General features: G+C 38.7%; 1 protein-coding gene across 2 annotated transcripts; it reads right to left on the reverse strand.

The window, feature by feature from the left end:
• Positions 1-2,112: 2,112 nt before the first annotated feature.
• On the reverse strand, positions 2,113-15,195 carry LOC127633994 (somatomedin-B and thrombospondin type-1 domain-containing protein-like). Of its 2 annotated transcripts, none has more exons than XM_052113374.1 (5): positions 14,586-15,195; positions 13,523-13,717; positions 12,298-12,373; positions 11,790-11,966; positions 2,113-3,130 (listed from the first exon to the last, which is right to left on the reverse strand). In XM_052113374.1, the coding sequence occupies exons 1-5, from the start codon at positions 14,809-14,811 to the stop codon at positions 3,013-3,015; spliced, it is 792 nt and encodes a 263-aa protein (XP_051969334.1). In that variant the 5' UTR covers positions 14,812-15,195; the 3' UTR covers positions 2,113-3,012. The 2 variants fall into 2 exon arrangements, with proteins under 2 accessions (XP_051969334.1, XP_051969335.1); XM_052113375.1 differs by lacking the exon at positions 2,113-3,130 and adding an exon at positions 6,751-8,082.
• Positions 15,196-23,034: the final 7,839 nt, after the last annotated feature.

The raw sequence follows: 23,034 nt of genomic DNA on the forward strand, positions 1-23,034 counted from the left end.
CACGCACACACTTTGTTGAGAACGCACAAGATGAGGCTCCTGATTTTCGTCGTCAGGACTCTAGTAAGACTCAATAAGGTTATTTTAATTCATCAAGAGAAATAAAATGGTTGGATATAAAATGGCTTTGAGCCATTACCAATTGCTGATAGGTAAAGAACACTCTGCAGTTACCGCGATACTGATGTGATATTTGCAGTGAAATCATGATATTATCTTCATATTTACTACACAATTACTCATTGCCAAAAACATGGAATGCTGTACACATGGCTGCTGGCGAAGAAGGAGGTCTGATAAGCTTCTGAGTTTCTCGTCCTGCTTCACAGTTTCTTTCCACCATAAAAGCAGATCCTCATCTGTTGGTACGTCCCCTAGTGCTGCTCATGGCAGGAAAATGCACATGTCGATCACTGTTTTAATAGTCAGCTAGCCTGTGCAGAATGAGTACTCGATTAGTCTATTACTTGTGAGTAGTAGGTATTATATAAGGTGTGACAAAAATTATTTACAGCCTATGATTTACGACCTAATAGGTGTACATTTGACCTTTGCTTCCTCTCCCCCCTTATGTTGGCATACGTTTAACAAATAGGTTTATTTTACTTAAACGCAGTAATGCATTTAATTGTAGCTGGTCACTTTAAGATGAAGAATAAATGGTTAACAGAGGAGAAAATGTGTTTTTTAAACAAAATTTATCATGTTGTTTAGCACAACAAAGTCACTTTAAAAATGATAAAAAACATTAACATAAATGTGTTTAACAGTTTTATTTCAACAAACAACATTTAAATGAAATAGTATGCATTACATTTAAAAATGTATCTTTAGCACAAAGAATCTTAAATTTTTTCTGTTCAAAGTCCTTTCCATATGAGATTATATGCATTTTTTTGTCATCTCATTTTTCCATTAAACATTGTACATCATTAAATATTAATAATTGTTCTACTCTTTTAAATACACAGATGGTCTCAGCTACAGCGTAGGGATATCAGAACAGCTGACCAAACATGTCATACCACATCCTGTTCAACTGCTGGAGGGAGGGGAGTGGGGAGAGGAAGCAAAGGTCAAATTTACACCTGTTAGGTCGTAAATCATAGGCCATAAATAATTTTTGTCACACCATATATAATACCTACTACTCTTGTGCACATCCCTATGTAGAACTTTATAATATAATTCCAAAATGAACTGAACGTTGTCTGTTTTAACAGAAACTACAAGAAAAGTTAACCACCATTGTGAATAAGGAGGTTACTTATGAAATTCACTTTCAGTCAGCTACTGCAGAGCTAGTAATGTAATTGTATCTGTTTGATCAGACTGCTGCTTGACTAAACAAAACCACAGTGCTGTTGTGCAGGATTCATGTTTGGGCTGAAAATGTTCATGTGTTTGGTCATAAATTTTTTTTTTTGTTAAAATTGTTTTTGGCATGGTGGTGAATCCATACAGGAATAAAAACAATTGTATTTTAACAAAGATTAATAAATGCTGTAAAAAAATATACTGTTTATTGTTAGTCCATGTTACCTAATGAATTAACTAATGTTTTTTTTTCCTCCCATTTTCTCCCCAATTTGGAATGCCCAATTCCCAATGGGCTCTAAGTCCTCGTGGTGGCGTAGTGATTCTCCTCAATCTGGGTGGCGGAGGATGAATCTAAGTTGCCTCCACATCTGAGACTGTAAATCTGTGCATCTTATCACTTCGCTTGATGAGAGCATTACCATGAAGACCTAGCGTGTGTGGAGACTTCACGCTATTCTCTGCGGCATCCACAAAATGCCACGCGCCCAACCGAGACAAAAATTATCTAATAATTCTGAAATTAGCTGACCTCAATGTAAATGTTTTAATTTCCTCAAAGTCTCTCATATTCCTTTGATATAATTGCTTTTTACACTGAAATCAAATTAAAGCAATGTTCAGGGTTCACTTCAAATTTAGCAAATTGAGCTGAGGAAATATAACATTTGTGGAAGAAAAAGCAACCCATGCTCAGGAGAACCTCCATTTGCAGTAAATTCTCAGATGGTTGGAATTATGTATGATGTTAACAACTCAAGGAATGCTTAAAGTTTCTCATTCTAATTATGAGTCTATAAACCATTTATTTATTTTTTATGCAACACAGGGGTTTCCAGGAGGAGTATTGTCCTTTCAGTATCACAAAGTGATATTAGTGTGACAACCCGAACCAAGAGAGTGAATTACTCTGAGGCCAGATGTCATATAATCCTGCTCATAGTGTATTATATAAGCATTTGCACTTATAAACAACATCCATTATTTCCTCCTCTCAGATGTGGACTTACAAGGAAGATAAGGAGCTTAAAGCAGGTGTGAGGAAGCACGGGGAGGGGAAGTGGGCAGTGATCCTGAATGAGTTTGAGAACTGGACCAGTGTCATGCTCAAGGACAGATGGAGAGCCCTGAAGAAACTGGGAAAGGTCAGCTGAGGTGCTGTTGGCTACAGTTTTAATACTTCAGGACCTGTAGAACGTGTTGCTTTGAAATTGTCATAAACTTTGTAATTTATATTTCATACATATATGAGACACGTCACATACTTGGTGCTGTTTCAGCTTTCATTTGTCTTTATATTATTTAAAAATAAGCTTTGTCTATAGAATGATGTTGCAAATATTTGTTTATGTGTGTGTGTGTGTGTTTGTTTGTTGTTTTTCAAAATAAGCAAAAGTATTGCATAATAACTTAAAAACTGTATGCATTGAGGTTTTACAATGGATCTTTATGGGAAACATTGTCCAGTAGAGTGTGACAATGAGCTCAGGTTTGCCTTTAATTCAGCTCATGGAGATTTGAAGAAAAATAAGCCAAAATTATTTTAAATAAATGTATGCAAAGGTGTGATATACTTTTCTTCACACATGTAACAGGGAATGGCGTTCTTTTGTGGCCAATCTAAGTGGAGTTCAGTACTATAAGTTCTTTTACAATCTAAGTGGAGTTCAGTACTATAAGTCACCTTGTGTGTGTCTAAATGAAAACAAAGCTGTGCACTTGTGGGCAGGAGCAATGCTCCAATCTCTGTACTTTCCTCCATGTTCCTCTGCAGCGAAGACTTCCCACTGCCTGCCAGTGTAGTAGCTCATCCCTGCAAAGACAAGAGTCTTTACAGCATCAGCTGACAACTACAAAACATTTTACATACAAGAATTGGTTAAACTTATAGCCATTTATGAGATGATAACAGAGGTAAAATTTACTGAAAATAAAAGGTGGGTCAATAATACATAAATGTTTATGGCATAGCATCTGACATACTTTAGCCCATAGATACAGTACTTTTTTTAGAAGAATACTGCATTCAATAGTTCATGTCTAGACTTGAGCCAAATAACACGGTTTTATACATTGGCAATTATCCAATTTGTAGCATAAAAAATAACTTTTCTCATATGTATTTCTCCCTTTCCAAATATACGCATACAAAAAATATATAGCTGTAAGCAGCATGGGGCCAACCAGGGCAACAGCATGTAAGGGAAGTATGATTGGACATCACTGAAAAGCGTGTGTACATTGCAATACAATTATTTTGACCAATAGATGGCACTGTCACCAAATGTATCTGGTAAGGTCAAGGTGTGGTGACAATAACACAATGTTTCTAGTAAATACAACAGTGTTGTCAAAGTACAGCCTCAGATGCTTTTTGGGGGGCTTTTTAATATATATTTTATTTATAACAGTTTTTATACAAACATAAAAATGTCTCACAAAATGTATACAAAATATGCTATACATAAAATAAACACACAAAGGAAAAAATACAAAAAATAAATATAATCTCCCCCAACACGCACCAAATACAGTGAAAAATATATACCTTAAATAAAGCCTTTCTTAATCAAACTTAAAACATTAGAAATGGAGTGAAGGAATAAAATAGTGAAGTTATCGATAATACATAAATGCACAAGCAAATTTCAAATCTTAAAAAGAAACCTAAGGAAGGGGCCCCAGGTTTTATAACATTTTTTGGAAGTATTGACCTTAGAATAATGAATCCTATCGAGCTTGAGGGCAGCAACCATTTCAGCCTGCCATTTATGAAAACTGGGTGGTATTTTGGACTTCCACTCCATCAAGATCACCCTTTTAGCCACCACCATACCAAACATAAGAGACAATTGCTGAGAATGTGTCAATGCTAATATAGGGACAGAACATCCAAGCAACGCTAATGTTTTACGTCACTAAGGGGAACACTAACCGGGGAAACATCAGGGGAACAGACATCGACACAACACTGGAAAAATGCTGCTTCAACTTTCTTTTCACCAAATCTGCCTCTTGTTTCATCTTGGCAAAATAATAAACCCATTTTACTCTCCATTCTTGTCAGAGAGCATTCACTCTTTCTTAGCGGTGCATAGTAAACAGACACGCAGATCAAAAATTCAGCATGGCTTATGAAACATTGTATTTGAAAATAAATAAATAAATAAAGGCATCATTGGAGGTTATGCAGGTACATATTAATGGAGGTTTACATGGAGACAAGAAAGACTGCATCACCACGATTTTGGTAAAGAAAGAAGCATAGTTTATTACCGTCTCTTCAATACAACAACAAACAGCAAAAAGTTAATGATTTACTTACTCTTTTCCTATAATTGCTAATGTTAGAAAATTCTCTGACTTTGGCACATAATTCTGCTCTACAACCTGTGGTTGTTTGATAGTTTATAAGCCCAGATCACTAACTCTGGTATTATGAACTTCTAGTTATTTGCCCTGCATCAATGCCAGCGAAACTTTCTCATATTCGCAAGAAATGCAGCCGCTGCTTACTTCCGCATTACAAAATAAGGTGAATACAGCCTCCGAAGGCAGAATTTTCCTGGGGCAAATTCCAAACAGAATTTCTGCGAAGAAGTGGGATCTCTGAAGATCCCACTTCAAATGTTCCAAATGGCCATACATGAGATGCAAGTGCCCTACTCCCTTTAGAGATCCCACTTCAAGGGCTCAGCCCTTCGCCTTGTGTTCTGAAATTAATCAGTCTGTTGTGCCTTAATTCTTAAGTTGTTCGTTTAAAGCAGTTTAAAGCCTTTTTCTAGCTTTAGTCATGTAGTAGTAATACAAGCGATCACGAAGAGATGTTGTGTGTAAACAATGACTGATGCGGATTCACGTCACATAACTGGCTCATATTACACACAAAAATGATCTTTTGCCACCACCTGCTGGCTAACGTATGTAATGTAAAGAAAATAATTTACTCACCCTCAAGTCATCCTAGGTATATATAACTTTTTTCTTTCAGCCAAACACAGAGTTATATTAAACATATCCTGGCTCTTCCAAGCTTTATAATGGGATTGAATGGTACCTTAGATTTTGAAGCCCAAAAAAGCGCATCCATCCATCAAAAAAATGATCCATATGGCTCCAGGGGGTTAATAAAGGCCTTCTGAAGCAAAGCGATGCACTTTTGTAAGAAAAGTGTCCATATTCATAACTTTATAAACTATAATCACTGACTTCGGTAACAGCTGTCCACACATTCATGAGAGAGTCGAGTTCCGGTGTGTGACGTAGGCGTAGTGTAAGCCCCGGTGAGAAGAGGCTGGGTAAATTATGGGATAATTTTCATTTTTGGGGGAATTATCCCTTTTACACATAAGCACAGCTCTTACAATTTTGTTTAGAATGGCACGAACACAAGTGGAGTGATACACACACAGTGAAGCATCCGAGTGCTGATGGTGTCAGACCATCAGTGCTCATGGAACGTCTCTCGTCCATTCAGATTTTAGGACCAGAACTAACTGTTGTATATTAATAAATAAATACGAATAAATCGTAGGGTTTAGACTAGCCTACATGAAAAAAATTGACTCTGTATTTTGAGTATCTTTCTGCTTATGGTTGTCTACTATATTATGTATGAGGACGAATTTAAACTGCAGAGGAAGATAAGTATCTGTTATAAAAGGGCTATAGCACTTGCCCGAGCATTTGAACATGTAATATGTTCTGACCAACAACCTTGTTTTAAAATATATCCCTAGGACATGCCACCCAGGATCACGTGATCATAAACGGTTAAATTACTTCCTCGAAGTGACCATCGCATGTACCCTTCGCTAACAGCCTTGTGGAAGGACCCATTGTGGAGGGCTTCAGTTGCACACTTTCATTTGGAAACCCCTTTGTGTGGTGTCCCCTTCCCGCAGTGCCCTTTGAGGGTGCAAAAACACTGTGTGGAATTCGCCCCTGGTTTTGGACACAGCATCGGTTTTGTGGTCATGCCTAAAAAATCTATTGCCCTCTTGTGGAGAATTACTTTCTGTCCATGAAAGCTTTTGTCGAGCATTTGCTATTGGATAACTTACAACTCCCCACTGACAGGAATGGATGGAGAAGGTTATAAATGGTTTCTCTCTCTCTCTCTCTCTCTCTCTCTCTCTCTCTCTCTCTCTCTCTCTCTCTCTCAAAAGGTTAGTAGGACTTTTGCCATCTACAATCATTTGTGGATTTTGAAAAGCCTATTTGAGCTTAATAATAGTAATTGGTAGTGTAGCAGAACTGTGGTATGATTCTGAAAATATAAGTTAAGTTTATGTGCCTTTAAGAAGGGCCCTCGTATGGGAAGAGTCTTCCCCTCATTTGTTTTGTCTTTTTTTTTTTTTACACACTCACAGAGTTACTTTGAAGTCTTCAAAGTTTTGGATAATAATTACGCAAGGTTTTACGTGTTCCAGTTATTGTATATGTTTATTTGGCTACTGTTCAATGCAGCCAAGAGCTGACAAGTGGTAATAGATAGGTACTACAAGATGAGATTAACCTATTACACACGTGATGGAGGTAAAACATCTGAGTGTATTGAGCGGTCTATTTCAACATAAATGGTATACTTAATACCCAAAAGAGATCTAAAATAATCACAAAACTAAAGAAAGAAAAGACACACATAGCCCTCCTTCAGAAAACACATCTTAATGAAAAAGAACATCTAAAACTCCAACAAGGAAGACATAAATAGTTATTTTTCTCCTCTTACAAATCTGGCCATATAAGAGGGGTTGCTACTCTTTTTCGAGGCATATTAATTCTGAACATTTAACTTGAAAGAAAGATAAAGGTAGATTTGTTTTGATTAAAGGGAGGATAAATGGAACATTGGTAAGAATATTTAATATTTACACACCCCCAGGAAGTGAATGGTCATTCTACACATGGTCAGACACATTTTTGACATGATATCTACAGAATCTGAAGGAATTCTTATATGTGGAGGAGACATTAATTTTCATTTATCTAAAATTGATTAATTTCTGTTTTACCAGAATCGTATAAGTAGGAAAGTTAATGCCACAATAAAAGAAGTGGCAAAAGTAAAAGAAATTGTAATCCTTGATGTTTGGAGGGATTTATTTCCATCTGGAAGTGACTACACCCATTTTTCTGCTCCTTACTCAACATATGCAAGAATCAATTATTTCTTGATATTTTTGAGAGATAGACATCGAGTCCAATCATGTGAAATCAGATCACTCACCTATAAAAATGGATATAATAATTAAAAGCAATCCAAGATCAACCCTTTGGAAGTTAAACTCAAGTGTACTGAATAAAAAAAAACAATTCTTGATATTTGCTGAATAAAAAAATGTAAACTGAAATTGAGACCTATTATAAAGAGAACGACAATGGGGAGGCTTCTAAAGTGGTACTGAGGGGGGAAATCATTGCCTACACATCAGTATTAAAGACCATTAAACAAGAGAAACTTAATAACTTGCTATTACAATTGAGAGAATTACAAAGGACCCACAAGAACACAAGTAAAGCCAGTTATCAGGGTACAAACTAAATTCTGGGTTCAATCCTGGATGATAGGATTCAATCCTATCAAGTTTATATAAAGATAAAGTTTCAATCCTAAAACTTCAATCCTGGATGATAGGCTTAAGAAAGGTAGTAGATTCCATCTTGATATGTCAGTCTTGATTTTAGAGCATAGTTGTTACGATGAACAGGAAGGCAGACGAGGGGCGAGGATCTAAATGCAGGGTAGGCTTTATTGGACAACTAAAGAGACAAAACAAAAACAAAGGAAACACCCGCAATGGGGAAACACAACAAAAACACGAAAAACATACAAAGGTTAAACTGGCAGGATGAACATTGATGAACATTAAAGAACACAGAAACAAGCATCCATATACATCAACGATCGACAAGGGAATGGAGAACAAACAGGGTTTATATACACTGGAGACATGATGAAGACAAACTACAATCAGGTGAGCACAATGACACAGGGCTGGCAGTGATGAGGGCCGAGGATCATGGGAAGTGTAGTTTCTGACAAAGACAAGTGAGACCCAGGGCAGACAACAAGGGAATCGTGACAATAGTGGGATATAGTTAATGTTGTGTAGTTGAGTAATATCTTTGGATAGATAGACTCCCAAGTATTTAATTGTTTCATTTCCCATTTCATAAATAAAAATCCATTGATAACATTGTCTTTAAGTATTTGGCAGGAAGTGGTTAAAATATATATGATCTACAGGAAGCTGAGACAATATTAAGATAGTGTGCATACGATACTAACTTTATTCCAAATAGTATAGACAACAGATTTAAACATTTAATTACTCAAGGTGTCACTGCTTATTGCACTATTATGCACCAAGGAGTGTTGAAAGATGTAGATTACAAATGGAAGAATCAATACTTTTATAGATACAGTACTTAAAAATAAGGCACAGGATTAATTATATTATGAGGGGCAGTTCTAGGTGGACGTTAGATTAAATACTTTAGGTCTTCATCTCTGCATATAAAATGGAAAATAAGTATAGAGTAATTGCTAGATTATACAAAATATTTTAAACAAAATAGGAAAGGGAGGGACATCTGGTGACTTCAAATGAAGACCGGAAGAATATTTAAAAATCGCAGTGGAAAACAACATTTTCCTCATGATGGCGGGAATTTGGTTGGAAAAACATTGTTAGGTTTTTCATCACACCTACACAGAAAAGATACAAAAGTAATAGTTCTAGATGATGGAGAATATGTGGAGCTAACCATTATCATATATTTTGGGGATCCCCTAAGATCTCGTTGTACTGACAAGAAATCCATCAATGTTTTGAGACCATATTCAAAGTCTCTATGCCCTTTAATATATTAACATTATACTTTGGCATTACTGTTCCTAATCTGCAAAGATATAAATACTGATACATTTGATTGATTGCAGGGGGAAAACAGTGATCAGAAAGTGGCTCCAGCCAGAACCACTTATACTAGAAGAACGGTTCAAAGCCATACATGAAATTTATGTGATGGAGAGACTAACAATGGCCCTCAAATGAAAAAAGACACAATTTCTCAACTTTGTCAAAATGGATAGAGTATATTACTCCCTCTAGAGTGGACTTGGTGTAAAATGTAACCTAACAGAAGGGGTGAGGGGGTCTAAATGACATAAGAGATGTAATAGAATAGGGTGACTAGGAGAAAGAGGCAGATATCCAGGGATCTTAAAAAGGAAAATTGCGATGTAAAAGAGATCAAAATAAAAGTCTGTGTGGCATTAAAATAATCAGGAAAGATATTGTAATTCAAGTAGGTATTTAAATTAGACCCAAAGCAAAAATAAATAAATAAAAACTAAGGTATAAGTTAAGTGTATTTATTTATGTATTTATTTATTTATTCTATGTGTATATGTATATTTCTTATATTCTCTTCAAAATATATACTCTACTAATGGAAACTAAACCCGTCCATGCTGTCATTTTGATAATATACCTTCCCTTGTCAAATTTTTTGTTATCTTTCCTAATAAAGATAGAATTAAAAAAAAATGACGTTTTAGAATATCTCTTAAAAAAAGGACAATAGGTTTCTTTTTGGTTATTTTTAAAACAAAATTTTGACTTGCAAGTGTAAAGTCACATTGCAAAATGCAAGTGGACTCCACACCTCAGCAGGAAAAGACACTATATTGCGATTTACACAATTCATTAAGTAGCACAACCATTTGAACTGTGCTAACAAAAATAAATGTTACTTTAATGCTAAGTTAACACATTCAATTATTTTTAAGGATTATGTGACACGTTATTTTCTTAGTAGACTGGAGTAATGACAGATGAAAATGGGGCTTTGCCATCATGAGTAAAAGTTGAATTTTATTATAAATAAAAACATAAAACACTAATTTCAAACATTAATAATAAATTGCAACATTCTATCAATTTAATGCATCCGAGGTTGTTGTTGTTGTTGTTTTAAGCTAGCATTGTTTGAACTGAAACAGTAGGGGGCATCAGAGCGCTGGCGCGCTTCGCAGCGCCTCTCGTGTGAATTGAAAATGCCTGTACACGTGATAGGCAGCAAGAACGCAAGCAAACTGCCGCCCACCGCATATCCAACTGCCTTTCGTTTTCTAAAACCTTTGAATGATGGTGTGTAATATAGAGGTATAGATTATATCTCCGTATTCTTGGTCGAAACTGAAGAACTTTTTTTTAAATAGCCAAATCTAAGAGAAGGGTATAGTTACAGCAGGCATTGCTCAAAAAAAGGGCGTGAGTTCCAAATCGTGACCAGAGGCGTAGTAAAACAAGGATAAATATTGGAGATGCTTTTGGAAGATGGAGACAGCTTAAAGCCAAGAAGTCCTTTAAAACAGAAGATGAGTTGGCAAGTTTGCGTGTTAATATTCTGGCAACCCGCATGAGCTTCGAGTCTGGGGCGGGGTTAGACAACTCTACAATATTTAGAATTTGGACTGCAATACCCATTTCAAATGCTTGTTGTCAATACATATAGCACCTTTAAGGCAAGACTTTACTAGTAGGTCGTAAGCTCTCCGTAAAGTAATGCATAGTCGTTACCTAAATTGATTTAATTAGCAGCCTTCAAATTTGTACACAGAAGTATTAAAAACCATCAATTTCAGTTTTATCTTGTTACGGTCGATGTTCAAACCTTGTTTGCGCACATAACTGTCAGCTGTAATAACTTATATCCCCATTAAAATACGATACGTAATAAAACAGTATTTCATTACTGGTATATTTAGCCTATGTAAATAACAATATTCAATTACTGTATCTAAAACAAATAAGGAACAATAAATAAATAATTATTTATACAACAGGCTGGAAAAATAGACATTTACTCCTTTTTATGTCTTATATATATTGTATATGTTGAAACTTGACACCGTACACAGGAAAGTGCACCATTAGATCGGTTTCATTATGAAGAAGTACGTTTTTTACATAACGTTTTCTCAAGGTAAATATGAACAAGTATGCCAACCTCATCAGATACATGTCGAAAGAATTGGAGCTTTTCATACAAAACATGAGCTCATTGATGTCATAAAATATCTGCTGATTTTTTATTCCATCCATTATTCCTGGTCGGAGTCTATTTAGTAGGCTAGTGTGTAAGTTGTGACTTAGTGCCCATTTACGCCACAACTAGGCTAAGTTGTAACGTATGTATAGCTGGTGCAACTGGCCCCTGGTCACTCATGATGGTCAACATTGTGCAACTACAGATGCAAAAGATCCCACGCATTTATTTTTTTAATCGGCATAGATTTCATAGGCTACTGATGAAAGATAGAATCTCTTAATTCCCCTGACAAATGTATCCAGTTCGTGCGGGAACACCGTTCCCCCATGAAATTCTCCGGACACTCCAGAGAACACTTTTCTTGTATTTTAGAAATAAACAACACTGTTGCCCTATGGGTACATTACCTCTTAGATAGGTTACCATCTCCTTGGCAACTCCGGCTGTGATTGCTCATGGCAGGAGGTTGACAGGCCACGCAGACAGTATAGCCTTCCCTCAAGTACTGCATCCAGCGAGTATAGGGTTGATTCTCCACCATGCACTGTGGTGTCAGAGACTCCATCTTGAACTCAATACAGAATCTGTGGAGAAAGAAATATGGATTGTTGCATTTTGTTTGCTTAATCAGCATGTTGAATTCAATTAAATACAGCTGTTTTTATGTTTAATGAGCATACCATGTTCAGGTGCCATTAGGGATGTATAAAGAATTGTTTAACAGGGTTTGCCAAATAACAAAGTTGGCCATGAAAAAGTTAATCCAGAAAAATTATATTTAATAAAAAGACTAAGAATGTGGTCACAGACAGTTGAGTGTAGAACTGTTTGTTGAACAGAATAAACAGGCTTCTCATCACAAATTCTCATCATGGTAAGTGTCTTTGTGTTTGTTTAATCTACGGTAGTACTTACCCAGCATCCAACGGGGCACCATACAAATCATGTACTCTGCCTTTGCTGTACTCCATTGTGGTTATAAATGCTGCTCCTGGAAGTAATCCAACACATTCCCTATTTAGCCTCCACATGTAAACAGCTAAATGGTCAACTTTAGACCTAGGTTGAACAGTCAATGGATATCTGATTGAAATACTGGTTTCTTCAACCAGGTATGTTACAAAGCCCTGCCAAATGTGAACAAGACGACAGGAACTTTGAAAAGCAATGCTGGCAGTTTCCCAAGAACTATGCAAGCTTGGAGAAAAACCACGGAAATCCATTGACATCCAAAACAGTGAAGTTTAAGTGTTCTTTCACTAATTCATTAACTTATCAATTACTTGCCCTCATGCTGTTCCAATCCCTTATAATTGTCTTTTTTTTAATGCAGGGAAGGCTGTCAATACCTAACATTCTCTTAACAGTGCATATCCACAGAAGAATGTAAGTCATATGGGTTTGCAACAACATGAGTGTTTTCATTTTTCACTAACTATCTCTTTCAATGCCATGTCATCTACACTAACTCAGCACTTATAGGAACACCTGTACGCCTACATATTCATGTGATTGTCTAATCAGCCAATCATATGACAGCAGTGTAATGCATAAAATCATTCAGATACTGGTCAGGAGCTTCAGTAAATGTTCACATCAATCATCAGAATGGGGGAAATTTGTGACCTTATGTGATTTTTGACTATGGCATGATTGTTGGTGCCAGACGGGCTGGTTTGAGTATTTCTATAACTGCTGCTCTTCTGGGATTTTTACACACGTCTCTTGAATTTACTCAGAATGGTGCCAAAAACAAAAAACATCCAGGGAGAGGCAGTTTTGAGGATGTATTGGAAATGCCTTGTTGATTAGAGAGGTCAACGGAGAATGGCCAGACTGGTTCATGCTGACAGAAAGTCTACTGTAACTCATATAACCACACTGTACAACTATAGAAAGCAGAATAGCCTCTCAGAATGCACAAAACGTCAAACCTTGAGGTGGATGGGCTACAACAGCAGAAGACCATGTCGGCACTTTATTAGCACCATATCATTTAAGAGCTCAGTGAGTGTCTACTTTTATTAAAAAGGTATTATTTAAAAACTAAACATTTTCAATAAAGCTCTATTTTCTGTGTAGACCCACAACTAGAGTCCAAGACATGTCAATTCAGATGAGAGTTTTATTCCATGTATACCTTGCGTTTGAGCACAAAACTGCCCGTGGTGGTTCTGATATTCCATACAGCCTGCCTGTTCCTCCAGCTTTGGACAGGCCTGGCCGCTGTTTCTGGGCTCTCTTTTAATGCTCCGTCTCCGGACAAGGAATGAGGGCTGGCAGGGCTGGGCACACCCGCTCCAGCCACTCCACTCACTCACTAAACATGGCTGGGCTAAAAACACACATAACACATTTGTTATGTTTCAAATGATAAAACAATATGGAAAAAGTATTTGGACACTTTCTGGACAAGTTAAATATAATTGTAATAAATGGCTTGAAAAGTGAATTTACTCCTTTTTATTTTGTATCTGGTGAAATGAGATACATCTTAGATCAGACTTCAGGAGTGACTTAAGTTTCCAAAGGGTTTACTCTGTCCTAAAATATGAATCACTCCACAAGTCCTGGAAAATCCATTCTGAAAGCTGTATGTATGTAATATATTACACTTTACGACATGCATGTTATACTCTCTGTGTAATTCAACTATCAAAACACACATGAAATTTCTCATTTAATATGCAAGACATTACAATATATACTAAAATTACATAACATATGTTAATACTCCATAGCCATAAATTATAGTAAAAATAAATTAATAAATAACGTTTAGCAGTATCTTGGTTTTGTTTTCCAGTAAAATATCTAATATTTTTTTAAGTTTATTTTTTTTTTATAACATTAACAAAAGTTTAAAGAACAATGAAAAAATACATAAACAATAAAAAAGGCCCCAAAAAATAATAACTTATGCAACACATACATCTTTAAATGTTTTACCACATCTCAACATCATCATCTTAAAAAACATGTTATCTGAGAAACTACATTTCCATAAAGAATTTCAGATCATTTTCTGAGAGTTTTCAGAGAATGCATCTTAAAAATGGAAGTGAATTTGGTTTTGTTCCACAGTCAGATTTTTAGGCAAAAACCTCACTGCATTTATTCTTCATTTTTTAAAAGCAATTTTTTGCGGTGTGTTCAGTCGCATTTCCCTTGAGTAATATGATGTCGCAAATATCACCACTTACCTGGGCACTCTGTCGGGTAGTCAAAGCAACAGTCTTTTGTCTTGACACACCTCTCATCACAATAACATGTCCCATAAACTCTGTCCATCCTCCAGTCTGTGGTAAAACAAGTGAGATCTGTCCCTTGACAGCATCTTCCTGAACATCCTCCTTCAGAATAGTGATATATCCCAAAAAGAGCAGTCACAAACAGCAAGACATTCTGCTCCACTGACAACAACCCCATGATGCCCCAAAAATCAGCAGGGGAGAAGCAGTGACCTCAAACTGTGTTATCCCACTAATCTAAAATGAAAAAGACCCCATTGCCGTGTTTGGTTCCTCTTATACCCAGTGTCATGGGTTTCATTCCTATAGGAAATTAAAGAGTCTGAGAGTCACAGGTAGTTCACAAGCGAGGTGATCCCTGCTGGTGGAATCCTTGTGACCTGGAATTCCTACAGCCACACAGCTCCTCTCTTTGCACAGACAAGTGTACAGAGCGCTCGGGCAGAATAAAAGAGCTATTCTGTGGCAGTCGCAGTAGTGGAATTGAATGTCCTACCTGGCTCTGTCTGTAAAACTTACCAGTACACAAGGCTCAAAGTGAGCAAAGGAGAGAGAAAGAGAGGTTGGGAATGCTGTTTGAGTGAGGGTGTTTGTGTGAGTTTCTCTCTCACACTCTCTCTCTCTCTATTGCTGTTTTGGCCACTCGGCTCTGCCATGCCAAATCAAAATGATCTCGGATCAGTGCCCAGGCTGTTGCCACTGGACAGCAGAAGCATGTACAGCAGGGAAACAGTGGGAGGAATGTGAACATTTGGCCTTGCTCCAGTTTAAAGAGCCTAGGGGCCATGCACCCTGTTAGCTGTCATATCATCATGCTCCTAACCGAGCCTACAAGCAGAAAGTATATAAGTTCTTAATATAGTTAATATTAATATATAATGCTCTTAATGCATTGCTTTATCAAATACTTGCAAGTGTGCAGTTGTTTGTTGCTGATGTGTGCAGCTCTGTTTGTTAATTAAATGTGGTGTGGTATGTCTGCAACGTTTCCTCTTCAGAGTGATGTAAATCCGATTAGCTGATAGAATGAAGTTACTGAATTAGTTCTTATCTAGTCAGTACACTGCATAGGGGTAACAACAGAATCGGAGACAGGATCCATGTGAAGGGTTTATTTACAACACAACAGCACACCACAAAGTTCAAACGGTCCAGTTCCAGCCCAAGTCCACATAGAATAGATCCAGGTAACCAGAGCAAGAGATAAACCAGTTTGCAGAGTCAAACTGCAACACAAATAGAACAAGGCTCAGAAATGCAGTAGAGATACATGGAATACTTATCAAATACATTCAAACGATATATGCCATTTCATTTGACTAATTAAATAAATCATCATGGACATTGTCAAGCAATGCTTGAGAGGGAGGTACCTCAGAGGGAAGTAACCCAAAATAAGCCCAAATTATATTTTCTGAAGAAAATATCAGTGGCAATTGCCCATGCAAAAAATTTGGTTGAGGGTGGTTGCCAGTGTTCAAAGTAATTAGTTACTGCAATCTAATTATTTTTAGTCACCAAAAAGTAGTGTAATGCATTACATATTAAATTCTTGTAATCAGATTACAGTTACTGACTTTAATGAATTTAATTACCTTTAAGTACATTAAGTGGTTATGCTTATTTCTAATATATTATTTATGTAGAATACATCATTCTAGTCATTGTGAAGTGACAATGTGAAATGTGAGGTGCTGAGTGACTTATATAGACATTATAGACATTATTTTGAATTTGTTGAGCAGAAATGTTTTAGAATGTAAAGTAAATAGTAATTTGATAAGTTTTCCAATGAAGTAATTAGTGAAGTAATCTGATTGCAATTTTAGAAAAATAATTTGTAATTTGTAATATATTACTATTTTTAAGTAACTTACCCAACACTGGTGGTTGCCTGGTGTAATGGGATTGCTAAAGTGTTTCTGAGCTGGGTTGCCAACTATTCCGTATTCGAAATAGTCACACATTAGCCCATATTTTGGCCTAAATGAAAACGTCCTGAAAACCTATCCTGTGTGCTTTTTAACATGTTGTAGTGCATTTGCTAAGGTGTTCTGTGTTCATTTTTTAAAAGTAATAATTTTGGTTTTCTAAGGGTTAATCTGACCACAAAAATTGTTTGTCATGTAACCTAAAAATGTTCTCACTGTAGCAACATCTAAGGCCACATACTAATACTAATTCATATTGTTTGAAGGTTTTCCATTTTGAAAGTATGCTGTAATGGAGAATGTTTTAAAAAGTCAATGTTTTAACTGTTCTAGTGTGGATGAGAGGTGAAAACATAGCAACATCTGTTTTTCAAATAAATTAAGTTACAAATAAGACACTGTAAATGAAGTAATGTATACACTGTGGACTGATGGTCATCATACAAGGGATGAAAATATGAATGTTAATTTGCTTCATGGTTTTTTCTACACTTGCCTAAAGCTGTTGTGCACTCCATGGGGAACTCAGACTAATCATGGGAGGAATGAGGGTCTGCTCATGCACAGGAAGCAAGATCAAGGGCATTATGGGATATTAGTGAAAATTAATCTCTAGGAGATCTGTTTTGGGTCATCTCATGGGTCATCTTCAACCAAAAAGGCAGTGTTGGTAGAGTTTAGCAAGCATGGTGTGGGAAGCTGATGGAATGTAATATGTGTAACATGAATGCAAAATGTATTAACATTATTTTCGTATTCAATGTATTCCATATAACAGGAGAACAGGTCAATACAGGCCTTCAAACAAGAGATACAAATTATATTAGCTTAGCTATATTGATGAAACTTGTCACTTGGCAAATCCATATAAAAATTCCAATAATAAACCATAAATAATGTTTCTCCATACATCTTATGACTGCCACTGGCTGGTTAATTTTTAGACTGTATATCGGCAACCATTTATATCTAGGCCACTTTTAGTGTGATGCCACAGTGAATGAGCCTTTCAGCACCATGTTTCCTCGTCACTCAGTTAAGTACATTCTGTTTAGTCTCTGTTATAAAGAGATTTCTGATGCTTTGTTGGTTGAGTGACTCATCTATTGGTAAGGCTACTTAGAGAATATCCACTCAGACACAAATTTCCATCTGTCCAAGGTGCAGGTGTGCTCTCATTGTATGGTCTGTTAACAATGGAGAGATCAAAGTGTCTGTGTCTGCATGCTGTTTGTCTAGGACATCTGGACCAGATTGCATATATAGAGCATAATAATAAAATGCAAGGTTTAATCTCTAAACATAACGTATTGAGGGGAATTTAAAGAGTTATCACTGGATTAGTGACCCATGCTGTCTTCCATCAGTTAGTAGTGAAAACATGAACACATTCCTTAAACAGGTCATCATAGTGGTGTGTTTCAGGTCATCATAGTGGTGTGTTTCCTGAGAATTTGCGAGTTCCATTAAGGTTGTAAGAGCTAAAGTTGTATGGTTGTACAGGATGTTCTTTGACTCTTACCAAAAGTAGATAGTGAAAATACCATCCTTCAAAGTTCTATTCTCTAAGTCAAGGTGAACGTGTCTAAACTACAACTGTTATTTCAAAATGATCCCGCAGGAAATCTGCATGTCAGTTCCAAATTATTTTCCACCCAAATTCGGACCCAATATGCTGAATTTCGAATGTGTCATCATTTGGGAATGCATATACCCTGAAATTGCCCATGCCGTACCTTTGGCTTCATATCTACGCAGTTTTGGTCTCAGTACTGTTAGGTTAAGGGTTACGTTTAGGAGTATATTTTTGTATTTCCTACTAAAATGTTTCCAAAAATTGGACAAACACAAACAAAAGTTAATTTGACATCTTTACCTTTGATGGAAGGTTTTGTGCTTGTGCAGTGCATCATATGAAGATGATCTTGTGTACAACTGTACAACTTTTCCAGCTTCAACCACTGGGTGATGTTTACAAAATCGGAAAACATAGATTGATTTTAGCACACACAAAAAAAATCGACATTATTTTGGTGATTTCTAGTAAGATCCATTAATTCAGACTTTTGTCTCAAGTTTGGCTGCTGAGGTTTCAGCAAGATGTATAAATGTATGATTAGTCAAGAGGGTAGTCTTTGATCTAGAACAAATAAATGTTTATGATACTCAAATTCAGGCTTTTAATGGCTTTGCCACTTTTTTTTATTTGGTTTTAAGAAGAGGCACAGACACCTGTGCATTCACATTTATGGTCTTCATTTAATGCTTTTTTTCTTGAATGTAGTGGTAAAAAATCAAGGCAGATGCTATATGCACTAAGTGTAAATAGCAATAAAATTAGTGTAAGATGCTATATACACCCCGGTGCAAATGGTGGCAGATACTATATGTACCCCTAATTAAATTGTAACATACAGTATAGTGGCATCATTGCAGCAGGTTTATTGTGTTCATTTATAATCCCACAGACCCCATACAGCTAACCCCTAACCCTAACCCTAACCTTCACTTTTCGAAAATGAATCATGATTTTACTACAGTAACTCTAGTATCACCATGGTATTTTGTAGTAAAATCATAGTCTCACGTAGCCAGATCTTTGACTAAAACAGCAAAGAGCACTGTGGGCGGCCTGTTGACATGCCGTTTGTGGCTGAGCCTAGTAAAATCATAGTAACCACAAAATGAAACACGGTGACTATACTTTCAGGGCTGCAGTTAGAAATTCTTGGGCCTGATACAAAACATATTCAGCGGGATGAGTTATACCTTCAATGTGTGCAACCCTGAAGGCTTTCGCTGTTGAGCAACGTCTCCATGTTTAATATCCACGTCAACCGCTGAATGTGTTTGGAACAACCAAAATATGGAACAGCATTTCTGTGCAAGTAGTTTAAAACAGAAAAAGGTTATAGGAGCAGTATTAATCTGACATGTTATTTCTCACCAAACTACCTTAGAACAGATACAAAAACAACTCTAAAAGGCTTCTTGTGTTTTACAGTATATCAGACTTGATGATGTCACCCAATATCAAAGTAATTCTTTGAAATGCAGCCTAACTGTTCTATTGAGCTAACTCCCAAAACTCTTACCAAAATCTGGGCCTTCTGTTTTGTGGATTTGGCTGTGTTTAGGTTTGGCTTGGGCACAGTCTCCATTCTCAGATTCATAAAAATATAGGAGGACACTGTCTACTCTCTGTGAGAGCCTACTGAAGTATATCATTAGCATTAACTTGACTGGGTTGCATTCCTTTCCAGTGCATAATAATCTTGTGTTTATTGTCATTTTATACAACTTTATATATTTGTATAAGCCAAATAATTTGTATGATACCCTAAAAGTGCATATGATTACTAATACTAGTCAATTATAATGTACTATGCATCCACATTTCATAAAAAAGATTATGCCTATTTTAACTATAAGCATTAATCTCTGCTGAGTTTTTAAACTTTATTAGTAATTCTCTAAGACGAAAGACTCTTAGAGCTCTGCACTATAGGCGTGTAGCACTATATGTGAGTCAGACTGTTTTGGGGTGAGTTAGAAGGAACTGCACTGAAATTATAAACCGCTTGTGGGCAGATCTATGGCACCCTTTATTAAAGGACTCTTTGTTTACTGTTTGTTCCAGGTCATTTTAATTAACTAAAGTTGAAAGCCTAGGCACTAGCAGAAAAAAAACAAGCCATATATATATAATTACCATTGAAAGTTGAGTGGCCCTTAAAATTATTTGGAGATTTATGCCACACTGTAACCCGCACAAGAAGAGACAGTCACAATGTATAGTCAAACTGCGTTTATTGCAGGCAAAGCAAAAGTACTAATAGGGCAAATCCAGAAGAGAGTGGTCGAGGGGAGCGTAAGGTCGAAGCCGGGGAATCAGGATATGGCAACGGGGCAAAACTACAAAAGAGTGGTCGAGGAAAGCGTAAGGTCAAAGCCGGGAAGTCAGAATAGCAGAACGGGTAAACAAGCGAGTTGAATAGACAGGGAGCTAGGGGAACACTAGAGCTGGCAAAGCGAAGGGGTAAACTAAACAATAACCAACAAGAGTGAAACGAAAGGGTTGTGATATATATAGGGGAGAAAATGAGCGGTGCAGGTGAAACGAATAACCAGGTGATTGGGGCGAGTACAGGTGAAACTAATACTCTGGTGATTGGGAGCGTGCATGAGAGCCAGAGGGGGTGATTGGGAGTGAGCGTGTGAGCTCGGGAGCGAGCCTGTGAGCTTGATGAAGCGGGGAGAACTAGAGGAGCGGGGTTCGTTACAGTACTCCCCCTCTGCTACGGACGGCTCGGACGGCCGCTTCGGTTGCGAGGAGCGCGACCTCTGGGAAGCGGTCGCGGGACGATCGGGATGTTGGCGATGGTAGTCTAGCTTGAGAGCCTGGTCCAGGACATCTCTCGATCGTACCCACGACTGTTCCTCAGGTCCGTTGCCCTCCCAGTCGACCAGATACTGCAACTCGCCACCCCAACGTCGGGAGTCTAGCAAGGCCCGGACCGTATAGGCGGGTTGACCACCGACATCGAGTGGTGGAGGGGTGTTTGGGCTGCCGTGGGCGGAACATGGGGCTATAGAACACGGGCTTCAAAAGGGAAACATGAAACACAGGACAAATTTTGTAGCGGGGTGGCAAAAGTAATTGGTAAGTGACTGGGTTAATACGTTTAATAATTTTAAAAGGGCCGACATACTTGGGGCTTAGCGTCTTACACGGAGACGGAGGCGGATGTCTCGGTCGAGAGCCAAACCCTTTGGCCCGGATGGAACAGGGGTGCAGGACGGCGTCGGCGGTCTGCCTTAGCCTTCTGGGTCTGGGTGGAGCGTTGAATCCGGTCATGGGTGGCTCTCCAGACCTGGGCACATCTTCGGGCCCAGGCATCCACCGCCGGAACGTCACTGGGATCCGCTTCCCACGGGAAAAGGGGTGGTTGGTAGCCCAGGACGCACTGGAAAGGGGTAAGACCAGTAGAAGAGCTGACCAGGCTGTTCTGGGCGTATTCGGCCCAGGGGAGATAGGTGTGCCAGCTGCCTTGGGTCTGGGCGCAGTAGGCTCGCAGGTACCTGCCAATCTCCTGGTTGAGACGCTCGGTCTGGCCATTGGTCTGGGGGTGGTATCTGAAGTTTCGGAAGATGTGGGTGATCATGTGGTCGGCCAGTTGTGTCGCATAGGGTAACCCGGGTAGGGGAATCAGGCGGCACATTTTGGAGAAACGGTCTATTACCACAAGGATCTCGGTCCGGCCGTCGGAGGGGGGCAAGTCGGTAATAAAGTCCATGGCGATGTGGGACCATGGTTGGTCAGGGATAGGTAAGGGTTGGAGGAGTCCTGCGGGAAGGTGACGAGGTGTTTTGGACTGGGCACAGACCGGACACGAGAGGACGTAGTCGTGGATGTCGTCCTTGAGCGAGGGCCACCAAAATCTCCTAGCAAGGAGCTCGGTAGTACGGGTAATCCCCGGGTGGCCAGAACAGAGGGAAGTGTGAACCCATTGCATGAGCTGGGGGCGAATAATGGTGGGTACATACATCCTGTTGGGGGGCATTTGAGGAGGCGCGGGCTCGTCGCCTTGAGCCTGCAGGATGGCCTCCGTCAGTTCCCACCTAACGGGTGCGACGACGCACGACGTGGGGAGGATTGTCTCCGACCCCGGGGGTTCTGAGCCATGGTCGAAGAGACGAGAGAGGGCATCAGCCTTGATGTTCTGGGAGCCCGGGCGAAAAGTGACAGAAAAGTTAAAGCGGGTAAAGAACATCGCCCACCTGGCCTGTCGAGGGTTCAACCTCTTGGCTGAGCGGAGGTACTCCAGGTTCTTATGGTCGGTGAAAACGACGAAAGGGAACCTAGAGCCCTCCAACCAGTGATGCCACTCCTCCAGGGCTAGCTTGATGGCCAGCAGCTCTCTATTCCCAATGTCGTAGTTCTGTTTGGGGGAGGACAGTTTATGGGAATAGAAAGCGCAAGGGTATAGCTTGGCGGGAGTCCCGTGTGGTTGGGAGAGTACAGCTCCCACCCCCACCTCTGAGGCATCCACCTCTACCATGAACGGCAGAGTGGGGTCGGGTTGTTGGAGAACTGGGGAGGTTGTAAAGGCCTCCTTTAGGGCCTGGAAGGCCTGCTGGGCGGGTGTGTTCCAAGTGAGGAACTTCGGGTTGCCTCGGGTCAGGGACGTGAGGGGTGCGGCGATCTTGCCGAAGTTTCTAATAAAATGCCGGTAGTAGTTGGCGAAACCCAGGAATCGTTGGAGTTCTTTGAGCGTGCTGGGCACGGGCCAGGACAGGACAGCGGCAACCTTGTCGGTCTCAATCTCCTTAGTTCCAGCAGATAAGACGTAGCCCAAGAAGGAGATGGAGGGGCGGTGAAAGGCACACTTCTCTGCCTTCAGGAACAGGTCGTGTTCTCGCAGTCTCTGTAACACTCTCGAGACGTGAACGGTGTGTTCAGAGAGTGT

The sequence above is a fragment of the Xyrauchen texanus genome, chromosome 41 (genome assembly GCF_025860055.1).
Source record: "Xyrauchen texanus isolate HMW12.3.18 chromosome 41, RBS_HiC_50CHRs, whole genome shotgun sequence".
Taxonomy (NCBI): Eukaryota; Metazoa; Chordata; class Actinopteri; order Cypriniformes; family Catostomidae; genus Xyrauchen; species Xyrauchen texanus.

Bases quoted from the DNA above. Each gene is read 5' to 3' on its own strand.
- LOC127633994 (XM_052113374.1), bottom strand. From the start codon at position 14,811: ATGGGGTTGTTGTCAGTGGAGCAGAATGTCTTGCTGTTTGTGACTGCT. The intron at 11,967-12,297 runs GTAAGTACTACC...CTTTCTCCACAG, and splicing joins GGTGCCCCGTTGGATGCTGG to ATTCTGTATTGAGTTCAAGA. The intron at 3,131-11,789 runs GTAATGTACCCA...TTGTCTTTGCAG, and splicing joins GATGGTAACCTATCTAAGAG to GGATGAGCTACTACACTGGC.